This window comes from Homarus americanus, unplaced genomic scaffold (genome assembly GCF_018991925.1).
Source record: "Homarus americanus isolate GMGI-L3 unplaced genomic scaffold, GMGI_Hamer_2.0 scaffold25483, whole genome shotgun sequence".
Taxonomy (NCBI): Eukaryota; Metazoa; Arthropoda; class Malacostraca; order Decapoda; family Nephropidae; genus Homarus; species Homarus americanus.
Genome location: NW_024726235.1, coordinates 6,205,181 through 6,218,757, shown reverse-complemented (window position 1 = coordinate 6,218,757; position 13,577 = coordinate 6,205,181). Strand labels below are relative to the sequence as shown.

At 39.0% G+C, this 13,577-nt stretch overlaps 1 protein-coding gene across 15 annotated transcripts in view; it reads right to left on the bottom strand.

Annotated features, from left to right (window-relative positions):
* The window catches only part of LOC121865480, a 48,427-nt gene that overhangs the window by 23,189 nt on the left and 11,661 nt on the right, over positions 1-13,577 (bottom strand). For 8 of the 15 annotated variants that reach the window (XR_006088768.1, XR_006088767.1, XR_006088766.1 and 5 more), the window contains exons 2-3: positions 4,986-6,095; positions 4,527-4,579 (exon numbers count right to left, since the gene is read on the bottom strand). The exons of 1 other annotated variant lie outside the window; for it this stretch is intronic. Coding sequence is in view for 10 of the 14 variants with exons in the window: in XM_042364959.1 (XP_042220893.1) it covers positions 4,527-4,579; positions 4,986-5,098 (166 nt within the window). In the remaining 4 variants the exon portion in view is untranslated. Of the gene's footprint in view, positions 1-4,526; positions 4,580-4,985; positions 6,117-13,577 lie in introns of all 15 variants that reach the window. 6 more of the 15 variants (XM_042364958.1, XM_042364956.1, XM_042364957.1 and 3 more) reach the window with 5 other exon arrangements.

Here is a 13,577-nt window from a genome sequence, read left to right as displayed (position 1 = left end):
AACCATACAGGCTATGGCAAGAAGCCTTTTCAAAAGCCTGAAAGAGCAAGCAGGAGATGAGTGCGACCAAAACTTCACAGCAAATCATGGGTGGTTCCAAAGGTTTAAGAACCGTTACAGTTTGCACAGTGTAAAGGTGAGTGGAGAGGCAGCAAGTGCTGATGTGGGTGCTGTAGAAGCTTTTAAGGAGGAGCTAGAACGTGTCATCATGGAGGGAAATTATTTGCCTGAGCAAATATTTAATGTGGATGAGACCGGCTTATCGTGGAAGCGCATGCCAGAACGGACACACATCCACAAAGAGGAGAAAACCATGCCGGGATTCAAGGCATTCAAGGACCAAATCACACTTCTGATGGGGGGGGAATGTAGCTTTTAAAAATGTCAGCAAGCACACACTGCCAGTGTTTTATTGCAGTAATAAGAAAGCAAGGATGACCCTAGCACTGTTTGAGGATTGGTTCCCGAGTGTTTCATTCCACGAGCCAAGGAGTATTGTCTGCAACAATGGGTTGCGTTAAGATTTTATTAATTTTAGATAATGCTCCGGGACACCCACCACACCTGGACGACCTGCACCCTGATGTTAGGGTAGTCTACATTCCACCTAACACTACTTCTATCATCCAACCCATGGATCAAGGTGCTATTGCTGTTTTTAAAGGGTATTATTTACGTATGACCTTCGCTCAGGCTGTTGCTGCTACTGAGGGTGAGAAAACGCTCTGAGAGTTTGGGAAGGACTACAACATTTTGAAACGTATAAAGAACATAGCTGCAGCATGGGATGAGGTTACAGGTCAGTGCATGAATGGAATATGGAAGAAAGTCCTGAAAAGATATGTGAACAGTTTCAGAGGATTTAATGAAGATGAAGTAATTTCTGAGATGAGTAACAGGATAGTGGAGTTGAGTAAACAGCTTGAGTTAGAAATTGATAATGAAGATGTTGAGCAGTTGGTTGAAAGTGTAGCAGAAGAGCTAAGTAACGAGGATCTTATTGAACTGGTAGCACAGAAAAAAGCAGAGGAAGAAGAGAGACAAAATGTAGAAGAACCTGCACCCCCCCAAAAAATTTTCAGTGAAACAAATGGCAGAGGCATTTGCTACTATTAATAAGGGGATGCAAATGTTTGACAAAATGGATCAAAATGTTGAGCGTTTTGCAAAATTTGACAATGATCCAAGGGGGAGATTTACAATGAAAAGAAAAGGCAAACTGTGCAGTCTAAATTGGATATACGGTATATTTTAAGACGTCCCCCCATTGTTGTCTCCTCATGCCCCACCACTGCTGCCTCTTCACTCCCTAAAGATGATCCAATACCTTCAACAAGCAAGTATGTTAACCTGTCTGAAGAAAGCGAAATTGATGACCCGCCCAGCCCTGTCTCCTCCTCTGCTTCATCCAATTAATGTTCCGGTAGTCTCCATGTTCAATTAAAAAATTATTGAGGCCCTGTGTGCATTCAGCTGACTACATTAAAGGTAAGTTCACAGTAACACTTTATTAATTTTTCATTATTGATTACTTTTACTGTACCGTATTTCATTTTAGATTTTCTATGCATTAGTTTTGCATTTTTGACTTACGACCTGGTCGTCGGTCCCTAACCCCGTCGTAAGTCGGGGACTGACTGTATTGTGTGACACTATCTCCTTCTACCACATGCATCAACCATCGCCACTATGTCCAAGAGGCCAGCCACTACATCATTAACTACCCCAAAGGCCATGAAATAAAGGCAAGCAATTACACTGGAGCAGAAAATCAAGGTGCTGGAAGCACTGCAGCTTGGAAATGGTGCTTCAAGTGTGGGGCACCAATTTGGACAGTGATGTGGATGATGAGCTGGTCGAGTTGGGCTCTGCATCTTCAGAGGATGAATTGTCGAAGTAAAGTTGAGTGAAAATCTATTTTTGATAGCATAAGGTAATTAAAAAATAAGTTGAGAGGAAAGTGAGTGCTTGGTGAGTCAGACGAGAGGTGGGCGGTGTGCGGCGCCAGTGCAACTACCCTCTCACATCATCTGATAGCTAGTAAACAGACCATTTTGCGTCCCTTAATTTTAGCTGCGTTGATTTATGAGTGTGTTTTAGCATAATAATACAAAAAACAATGTTTTGTTTATTCTAGGAGATGGGCTGAGGTGCATCTGGGTAGACTCTCAGTCTTTTTAGTATTCTGTGTTTCTCTCAAGTACCAAACTAAATTCTTCTATTGAAACAACACTTTGATTTAGTGCGAATCTGGTTTAAAGCAACCTATTCTTGGAACGTATCTCGTGCTATATCGACGTTTTACTGTACATTATTTTATTTACCCGATGACTTATTTTTTACTTTCATTTACTGTATTTTGTCATTCTATTTCTTTTGTCTTAAAATTAAAAGATTTTAGATGTATAATAGGACTTAGGCTATGATGTAATGGGATTTTAAACATTGTTTTGTAAGTACGGTATGCACATAGCATGTGTTCCGACTTCAGAACCCGTTTGTAACCAGGGGACCCCTTGTATAGCATGCATACACAGAGGAGCAGCTCTTTCTGATAGCTCCTTCTCCATATACCATGTATGTTACTCCGTGTCTCACACCGTCATATTAAGTGAATTTAACTCAGTTGAACTTTGATGACTATATCAGTGTTCCTGTTTTAACATAATCGAACATCTTATCATGTGTCAAATGATTATGCTCTATTCATTTCCTTGCCCCAGACATGTTTTGTGAAGTTTGTAATTTGACTTCCTATCGTAATTCTGATAGCTCCTCCATATACCAGGCACTGTATGTGTTGTTGGGGCTGCCGAGAGTCAGTGGCCAGTTGCAGACAGGATGCATTTAGTAAACTGGGATTAAGATCTGAGTGGGTGCATGGACCGAACCTGCTCTGCTCCACAAAGTGTGAGCCCGGAGGCGGTTCCACTGAGTGTGAAAGCACGGCATTGTCTAGAATCCAAGTTGGCGTAACCCCTGTGGTAACTCATCCTGTATATATCAGTAATTGTTCCATCTCAGGTATTCTATTCCCACCTCGTAAATGAATACTGATGTGTCTTGTGTGTGCCAGGTGTTGTAAGGCGTAAAGGTGTTTTTTTTTTTTTTACGGGGATTAGCCCACCCGGGCACAGGTGACTGACCCGCATCGGGGCCTGGGGGGCGAAAATGTAATACTAATAATAAAATACTACTAATAATAAAGAACCATAAAGAAATAAAAAAATAAAAAAAGATCAAAAGTGAGAAACAGTATTGTATATGTTGTGTTGTCAATCGTAAGAGAAACAATTGAGACCCTGCAATTGTGTGTAAATGAGGCAGAAAGTCAGATTAGCAACCTGGGACTTGGTCACAATTTTCGTGATGCCATATGACAGCAGGGTCTACCATTAGACAACACATTATGCTTCCAATATATTCCCGGGCGGTAGTACCTCCCTGTTTGGTAGCTGCCTACTACACAAAGTGGTGAGAGATAATGCCATATCACTAAGACTCAAGGAGTTGTGATACCTGTGTGTGGGTCAAGGCAACTTGTATCCCCAGTATTGAGAGTAATAATAAGTAAGGTACATGAATAAAAATCTTGTGACTTTTTTTTTTTTTTTAGTACAGTATAAGTAGTAATGAAGTGAAGTGTTGAAGACTGATTTTTTATGTGTCACTGTGGTAGAATATTATCAATAACCTGTAGTAGTTTCTACTGAACATTTTCCTGTTAAATTTCAAGACTTGTTTTCGCTAACCTTGAAGAAATGCCATGTGGTCCTTGTAAATCGTATCAGTGTTAACATAAATTTAGACAAGTCTTGAGTGAACCCCAAGGAGTGGTTTTTGTGTGTTGTACTCTGTGAACGTTTTCCTATACACAACTTCATTCAATAAATAGTGATTAAGTATAATGTGCGTATCACTGCTCATTCCTTCTAATAATTGCCATCCCTGAAAATTAACTTTATAACTCAAATGCCTAACCTCTCGTACTACACAGTATCACGCTTCCACTTTAATTGAGAGGAATTAGTGTTTGTGTTATGTTATGATATGATATAAAAGTCTGGTTGGTGGTTATACTGTATTGATAATTAAAGAATTACTAGACAAGAATGTAGTTCTCCCAGATTAACCCACAGAACAGAGTATAACTAAATAAGATGTAATTTGGAAATAAATAAGTGGAAAGAAATACTGTACAGTACAGTATAGTCAAAGTGGTAACCCCAGACATTAAGATGCTCCCTCTTGCAGTGGCCTCTGGTAATGTGATTTTTAAAGTGTTTTATTTTATTTATTTATTTATTTATTTTATTTTTAACTTATTAAAATTCTTATTTTATTTATTTTATATCATAGTTTTAACGTATGATTTCCTCATTGCCAGAGGTCACTATAAAAAATTAGTGTAGGTTACGTGCGGCTGTCTACGATTAGAGTACATTCTATTACTGTACTATACTTGTGGGCAGAACACAATTTTCACCAGAGAACAGACAACTACTGAAAAGAAGGCTGGCATTTACCTAAGTCCTCCCAGAAGTTCCGAGAGCACCTCCCTCCATGGTTATGAAACCCGCTGTGGGGAGGAAGCCATCCAAGAGCTGAATAGTATGTTTTTTTAATTGGTAATTTTCGAGTGTATTGTTCAAATCTGCTATTGCTTAAGTTTGACAGTGCCTCTATAGATAATTTGGTTAATATCATGTGTGAATATCTTTCATACAGTATATCATCTGTTCATCTACTTTTCTCATTAAAAAAATATATACCGGGTATATATTGATCAAAACCTTCATAAAATCTTCCACCAAAATAAGTGTTTGAAACTTTGAACAGTCATTATTCAGCACAAATAGTATTAAAACAAAATGCGGTCTCAAGAACCACCAAATAAAACTATGATTAGAATATAAAAAAAAAAGTTATTCTAACATCCACTTTAAAATTTTATCTAGTCTAACACCAACAGCTGTGTCACTCACCTATTACAAGTACAGATGAGGTCAGTGCAGTGTGAGTGTTCCTGTGAGCGCCTGCACTGAGCGTGGCTCCAACAAGGCTGTCCCACCTGCCGCGCCCCCTCCCCAAGTTGCATGATGCACCACTGCTACAGCCCTACACTCTTATTGAGTCTGGCAGAGTTGGGCTACAGTTTTTTGTCCTAATTAGGGAGAGTCTTAACTGGGTATGGACCGTATGGACCACCTGTATCATTAACTCCTATGAACTTGTTAGGAGGTTATTCTTTGATCAAGAGCCATTCTCTATGATTCTCGAATTATGATGCCTTAAAATTCCAAAGATCTTCAACTTAAGAAGTGTTGGATCAGGGATCCGGACTTCTAGATCTGGACTGAGATACTACTGACTAAAATGTGCTCTTCCTTGGGATGAAATTTGAATTTCCCCTTGTTGAAAAGTTATTTTACTTTCACTTATTAAAAAAACATCTGGGTTTCTAAACTCAGCAAGAATTAAGTGATGAATCATAAACATTAAGCATTTATGTGTGTGAAGGTATGAGGAATCTGAGTGTAGCACCCATGGGAAGGGCCCAACATGGAGGGGTCTAGAGGTACTGTTGTCCCTGGGCACAGAAAGCCAAGGGGCAGTTGTTTGATGAGTGCTGGGGTCCGAAGTAGGTATGTTTGGGCTCTGTGGCTGCCGATGAAAGACGAGCGTTATACTTTTTTAATTCCAGGGTTAAGTTGTTAATATATTCAGGCTAAGAAGTTGGCAACTTAGGGATATTCTGTTATCACCATGGGGTTAGGCTTTTGACATCCAAGGGCTAAACCGTTTACACCTAGAACTATGCAGTTAACACCATGGGACTAGACTTTTGGCATGCTAGGCTGGGTTGTTGATACTTTGGATAAGCTTTTGATATCCTAAGGGTAGGCTACTGAAGCTCTGGGGTTACACATTTCATATCCGGGTACTGGCCTTTTCACGCTGGTGGTATGTCTCTAATACATTGGGGATGCACCGTCTACAGCAAGACAGTAGAACTTTGGCACCCAGAGTCGAAAATGTGTTTTACTGGAGTCTTGATATCGATTCTCACACACAACATGCTGCCCGTCACTCATCTGAAAATAAACTGTATGCTCCTGTACAAAGAGTGGATATGTATAATTATTTTAATTTGTGATACATGTGGATATGTACAAATTTAAGTTATAAGATGTCTTCAGTAGTAGGGAATGTTTAGGAAACTTTTCGAAAGCAGTTTCTTAGATACCTAACCTTTTTTTTATTCTTCTGTGTCTATCACTGATATTTACACCTTACACAGGATAGCACCTATAGACAGTAGCTACTATATGCCTGACAGGCTGACACTGTTCACAGATGCATTTATTCTTTGAGCCATTTTCAGATGTCAAACTAAGTTAGTGCTAAATGGCAAAAATATCTGTGTGAACTGGAGTGTAGTGTAGTGTAGTGTACACTCCCCAAAAAGTATCGGCCCCCCTGGGCCTGGTGTATTTGGTAATGAACATAGTTCAGTTGGTATTTCTGATTGTGAGTTGCACCTTTCGTTCTTTCTTCTTGTACCTGATACTCACCATGATAGTATCTGCAATAATCACCTATTCTCTACATAATGTAATGGGATAGGATGAATTGTGATACCATATGCAAAACCAATACCATCATAAGTAACCCTGTTGATTTATGCACCGTAGATACTACTGTATTTCAGCCCCAGTGGATGGGTTACCAAACAGGAATACATTACAGTATAACATTACTATGTTTTCATGAACCGAGTTTACAATGGAATCACTTCAAACGAAAAATGAAACACTATGATCCGATATTACATTAATTTGCAAATAGAGTAATTATAGGTGTATTATGATGCCATATCGAATTACAATGACATGATTTACTGCATTTTGATATTATTTCTACCTCAATTGATGAGACAACAATTATGAATATAACGTATCATCTCATGTTTCGTGCCGGTAATGAAAGAATTTGATACTACGAGACGATGTCATCAAGTCCTCCCATGGGATTGACAATCACTTGGACACTTTTTTAAACATTTAGGTTACTTATTATTATCCCGAAAGCACCATCTGAGCCGTAATTAATATTTTTTTAAACCAAGTATACGTGATTTGGTTTGGGTTACTATTTAATAATCTGAATTGTTATCGGAACATTTCAGGATAAGTCTTCGTGTGTGGGTAGGCACCCAAAGACTTATCCAGAAAGGCCCAACTACTGTAATTATATATGAATAGATAAAGTCTCTGAAATACAATAAATGTAAATTAAATTGAGAAAATAAAAAAAAACTAATATTTGAATGTCCTAATAATCGGTTCTGACAGAAATGGATATATATTTAAGACACTGACATGTACCCTCTTGATGTTTATCTTCAACTCCGAAGATTTTTCATCATTTTTCATCTCCCCATCACACTTCTCACAAATTTTCTAGTACAGCTCCTCCCCGACTTACGACGGGGTTAGGGACCCAAATCCAGGTCGTAAGTCGAAAATGCTTAAATAATACATAGAAAATCTAAAATGGGTTTCTCACCACCACAAAACTCTCACTTTTAAGCTTGCCAGCCATTTTAAAGTGAATTACAAACGAAAATTTTGTCAGTACATAGCGCAATCACTGACGTTGGGACTCAAAAATACGTAATTTGACAAAATTTTGGTTCGACTGAGGCGGTCGTATGTCCGGGTGATCGTAAGTTGGGTAGGTCGTAAGTCGGGGAGGAGCTGTATTGCATTCCTGCAAACATCCTCTCATAACCTCAAGTACAATAAAGAACACACTTTTTTGTGATGATAGATGTAACGTAATTTCCAGTTTGCCAAAATATTATACAGGAAATATCCAGGATGATACAAAATGTGTTTGGTAGATTATTCAGGTAACAGTTTACAACAAGTGTCACCTGTGAGACCAACACTGATAATTACCCTGGAAAAATATTATCCATGCTATATTTCACTGTTTAGGTTGTTGTTTTGGTGGTGCTTACAGTAGGTACTAACAGTGTTTGTAAGGTTAGATTAGATTAGGTTAGGTTACAAAAAATAATTTTTGGAGGAAATGTTCAAACCTAACCTATAATCAGGGTTGGAAAAAAGGGTCATAACTGATTAATGGTAGGACACTATTGTACAGTATAGTCTCGGTTTACGCGATCAATTAAACCCGTGGAGGTTTGCGTAAAACGAGAAACGCGTAAACGAAATAACAGAACATATGGGATTAATTGAAATAGAGACTGGGCCAACCCCCAGACTAACCTTTTTCCGACACAATACGTACGTTGTAGTAAAAATAACATCTTAATTTTATGATGGAATGCACACACAATTAATATTTAAGAGAAATATCAATAATATTAGGTTTTTTAACACTTACGTTAGTAGAAGAGATGGCTGGGCACACGGGGATGGGGGGTTGGTTCCGAGGCAGAGGGCAGATTATTGGCCCTCACCTGTATCACTTGTATCACCTGTATCACTATCCACCACAGAGGCTTGCAGGGCCTCTTTGTCAAACCCCTCAAAGTCCATATCCTCACTATCACTATCACTGACTTGGGCTGGCTGTGGTGGGTGGCGGGTAAAGAACTCGGTAATGTTTTGTTGACTGGATGAACTAGCGCGCACCCTGCCCGCGCCGCTTCCCGCGTAAATGATGGAATGTACCGCGTAACTAATAATTGCCGGTCTGGCCAGGTGCATCGTAAATGACCAACCGCGTAAAGGAAATCCGCGTAAATCGAGACTATACTACTGTATATTAAATCATGCCATAAATATAATTAATTTATAAAACCACAAAATTATAAAATTTAAATACAAATGAGAAACTGTGAAAAATGATCAATACTGTATATATTAAGCCCCATTCCAAGTCATGTCCTTATCGTACAGTACTGTATATAAGGCAGATAAAGACAAAACACTAAATTATATTTGAATTTACAGTTGTACCCCACTTAACGCGGTCAATTGAACCCAGAGGGTCCCGCGTTAAGTGAAATTCGCGTTAAGTGAACAACAGAACATATGGGATTAATTCCAATAGAAACCGGCCCGACCCCCAAACTCCACTTTTTGAAGGCACATACCTATGTTGTAGTAAAAATAACATCTTAATTTTATGATGGTACATGCACACAATTAATACTTAAGAGAAATAGAGAAATACAGTCGCCAAGTTAATGTCCATTCAAATAATGGACTCAACTCCCTCCCCCTCTCACACTACACAGCCGGCTAACAGATGGTCGGTCGGTCCCTCCCTCCCCCCCCACCCCCCACCAACCGTCCCAAGGAGATGTGTGGGATAACCTCAAACTAAAGTTAGGAAAATATAATTGACATTGCTGGATTCCTTGTAAGACCAGGAATATTTTGAATATAAATGTCATATATTTTGCACAAAAGATAACATAGTTACCTAGAGAAAAATTTTTATCTAAAAATTGTAAGTTTAAAGCAAAATATATGATGTTTATATTCAAAATGATCACCAAATTATAAGAATTCCAGCAATGTAAATTATATTCTGACCGGGTAATTTGTATGAATTTTATGAGCTAAAACAAATATCTTCAGTTAATAAAAAAAAAATAATCTTCACGACACTATCTGTCAATCAAAGTACCCCACCTTGCCTCCCCCCCTCTTCCAACCGCGCGGTCAGTCCCAACCCTCCCCCCCACCCCCCACCAATCCTCCCTTCCAGAGTTTTTAACATTTAGTATTAAATAATACCTCAGATTAAAGTTAGGATAATATAATTGACATTGCTGGATTCCTTGTAAGACCAGGAATATTTTGAATATAAATGTCATATATTTTGCACAAAAGATACCATAGTTACCTAGAGAAAAATTTTTATCTAAAAATTGTAAGTTTAAAGCAAAATCTATGATGTTTATATTCAAAATGATCACCAAATTATAAGAATTCCAGCAATGTAAATTATATTCTGACCGGGTAATTTGTATGAATTTTATGAGCTAAAACAAATATCTTCAGTTAATAAAAAAAAAAATAATTCTTCACAGGGTAACAGATGGTCGGTCGGTCCCTCCCTCCCCCCCACCCCCCACCAACCGTCCCAAGGAGATGTGTGGGATAACCACTAAATTTTAATAAATAATACCTCAAACTAAAGTTAGGATAATATAATTGACATTGCTGGATTCCTTGTAAGACCAGGAATATTTTGAATATAAATGTCATATATTTTGCACAAAAGATACCATAGTTACCTAGAGAAAAATTTTTATCTAAAAATTGTAAGTTTAAAGCAAAATATATGATGTTTATATTCAAAATGATCACCAAATTATAAGAATTCCAGCAATGTAAATTATATTCTGGCCTGGTAATTTGTATGAATTTTATGAGCTAAAACAGGCAGTCAGGCAGGGTGGCGGGTGGGGCAAATCTAAAAATAGCGTCCCGGACACTCACCGCGTATATGTGGAAAAAATCCGCGTTAAGTGAAAGTTCAGCTTTGGCAAGGCACCGCGTATATGCGAAAACGCGTTAAGTGAAACCGCGTTAGGCGGGGTAAAACTGTAATTTAAAAAGACCAAGAATTACAGTTTTGATAAGATGAATTGCTTAGTAGTTTTAAGCCCGGCCTTACTAAGATAAAATTAAATTGACAGCTGATCATTTAGGAAAACACTGAAAAATAAATCAGTTATAATACTGTACAGTACTTCAAAATTTGTCTTAATTCAAAATAATTTTGTTTATTTTGCAAACTAAAATAGCATACTATAATATAATTAACTTGCAATATTCCTGATAATTTAAAAAAGCATGGGGCAGGCATATTAATTCTACATTATTGTACTGTATTGCCAATTTTGTCTTTAATTCTTAATATTGTACAGTTGTACCCCACTTAACGCGGTCAATTGAACCCAGAGGGTCCCGCGTTAAGTGAAATCCGCGTTAAGTGAAATCCGCGTTAAGTGAACAACAGAACATATGGGATTAATTCCAATAGAAACCGGCCCGACCCCCAAACTCCACTTTTTGAAGGCACATACCTATGTTGTAGTAAAAATAACATCTTAATTTTATGATGGTACATGCACACAATTAATACTTAAGAGAAATAGAGAAATACAGTCGCCAAGTTAATGTCCATTCAAATAATGGACTCAACTCCCTCCCCCTCTCACACTACACAGCCGGCTAACAGATGGTCGGTCGGTCCCTCCCTCCCCCCCCCACCCCCCACCAACCGTCCCAAGGAGATGTGTGGGATAACCTCAAACTAAAGTTAGGAAAATATAATTGACATTGCTGGATTCCTTGTAAGACCAGGAATATTTTGAATATAAATGTCATATATTTTGCACAAAAGATAACATAGTTACCTAGAGAAAAATTTTTATCTAAAAATTGTAAGTTTAAAGCAAAATATATGATGTTTATATTCAAAATGATCACCAAATTATAAGAATTCCAGCAATGTAAATTATATTCTGGCCTGGTAATTTGTATGAATTTTATGAGCTAAAACAGGCAGTCAGGCAGGGTGGCGGGTGGGGCAAATCTAAAAATAGCGTCTCGGACACTCACCGCATATATGTGGAAAAAATCCGCGTTAAGTGAAAGTTCAGCTTTGGCAAGGCACCGCGTATATGCGAAAACGCGTTAAGTGAAACCGCGTTAGGCGGGGTAAAACTGTACAGTCAACCAAAGGTACATTGACCCCACCCTAGCTCTCATACTCTTAATTTTACCAGGCATTGCTTGGTGAAGTAAGGCTGTACTGATGTAATGGAGATTGTGATTGGTGGATCCATTTTTGGCTGTATCACTTTCAAGATAAATATTTTAAAAATCTAAAGGTAACCTTTTTACAACTTTTACTTTTACTTTTATCCTCTTCACTGATCGGCTTATTAGCCGCTTGGGTGATCGGTCACGTATCTGTTACTCACTGTTGGCAAGTACTGGGCATGCAATGGCTCCTGAATGTACCTGAACCTGCTCCAGTGTTGGTCAAGTCTTGTCTTGAAAGAGCTCACACTCAATGCCGCCACAACACTCTTTGGCAGATTGTTCCAAGAGTTCACAACTGTCACTCCCAAAAAGTTACCCCTCACAGTTTTCTGGGCTTACGGCTTCTTCCATTTTGAGCTGTGACCCCTTGTGGGGCGAGCGTCCACCAACTCCAGGTAAGGACACTTGACTGAGTAGTGCCCTTTGAGATGTTTATACACCTCAATTAGGTCTCCTCTTGCCCGTCAATAGTTTAAGCTAGGCAATTTCATGCGCTCTAATCTCTCAGGGTAGCTGAAGTGCTGAAGTGCAGTCACCATTCTGGTGGCCCTCTTTTAGACATTTTCAATCAACTGACAGTCCCTAGCATATCGCAGGGACCAGACATTAAACTATTCATTGTTATTTAAGATCATGAGAAATTACCAAATGTTCGAATATTTGCTTAAATAATTACGAAATTTTATGTGAAATCGTGTGACAGCCGTATTCTAATTGAGTTGCCAATTCATTAATATAATTTTCTTCATTATTTAAGCAAATATACAATCATTTGGTAAATTCTCATGATCTTAAGTAATGATGAATAGTTTAATACCCCTGTATTATAAAAATTCGACCTTTAGATTTTTTTAATATTTATCCTGAAAGTGATACAGCCAAAATTGGATCCACCAATCACAATCTCCATTACATACAGCTTTAATTCACCAAGTATTGCCTGGTAAAATTGCGAGTACGAGAGCTAGGGTGGAGTCGATGCATTTTTGGTTAACTGTACTGTTGTGGGGTACGAGATTGTTTGGTTCACACTCAGGATGGAATGGAGAAAGGAAACTCACAATGTGCTCTCTATATACATGTTGTATTGGATGTACAATGCAGCTTGGTGCTGGGAAGGCAGCATGGTTACAAGCGTGATGTAGAGAGAGCTGGTTGGTGAGGACGCTCAGAGAAGGACAGCTTGTGGGTCGCCATGCTCGCCAGCGGGAGAGAGGACCGCCAGGCAGGCGGAGGAGCGAGGGAAGGCCGCCAGGCAGCGGCGGAGGAGGAGGTGTTGCTGGCTGCGGCTGTAGGTAGAAAGAGAGAGATCTCCACAAGGTCAGGTCTTAAATAGCGGGGGTAGGCGTGGCTTAGCAGTTGACCCCCGCTCCGTGGTGTATGGCGGCACTGGTTGACCTACTGTAGACCTTGAGTAATTGTGTTAAGCAGGATCTTCCCGGCATAAAACCGTGTTGGCATTCCTTTACAAGGTTGTTTCATAGTAGGTGTTCCATCATGGCATCTTTTACGATGCTCTAGTACTGTACTATGCACACTATGCTGGTCAGGCTTACTGGTCTAAAATTATTCTTGGAGTGACGATCACCCTTCTTGAATATGGGACTCACATAGGCCATTTTCTTGTCGTCTTGGACCTTTTGCTCCTCCAGGCATTTGCGGAACAGGATCATAAGGGCTTCCACAAGCTCGTTACACAGTTAGCTTAACACGGGGTGTGCCATATCTGGGCCGGGACTCTTGTAAATCTTTAGC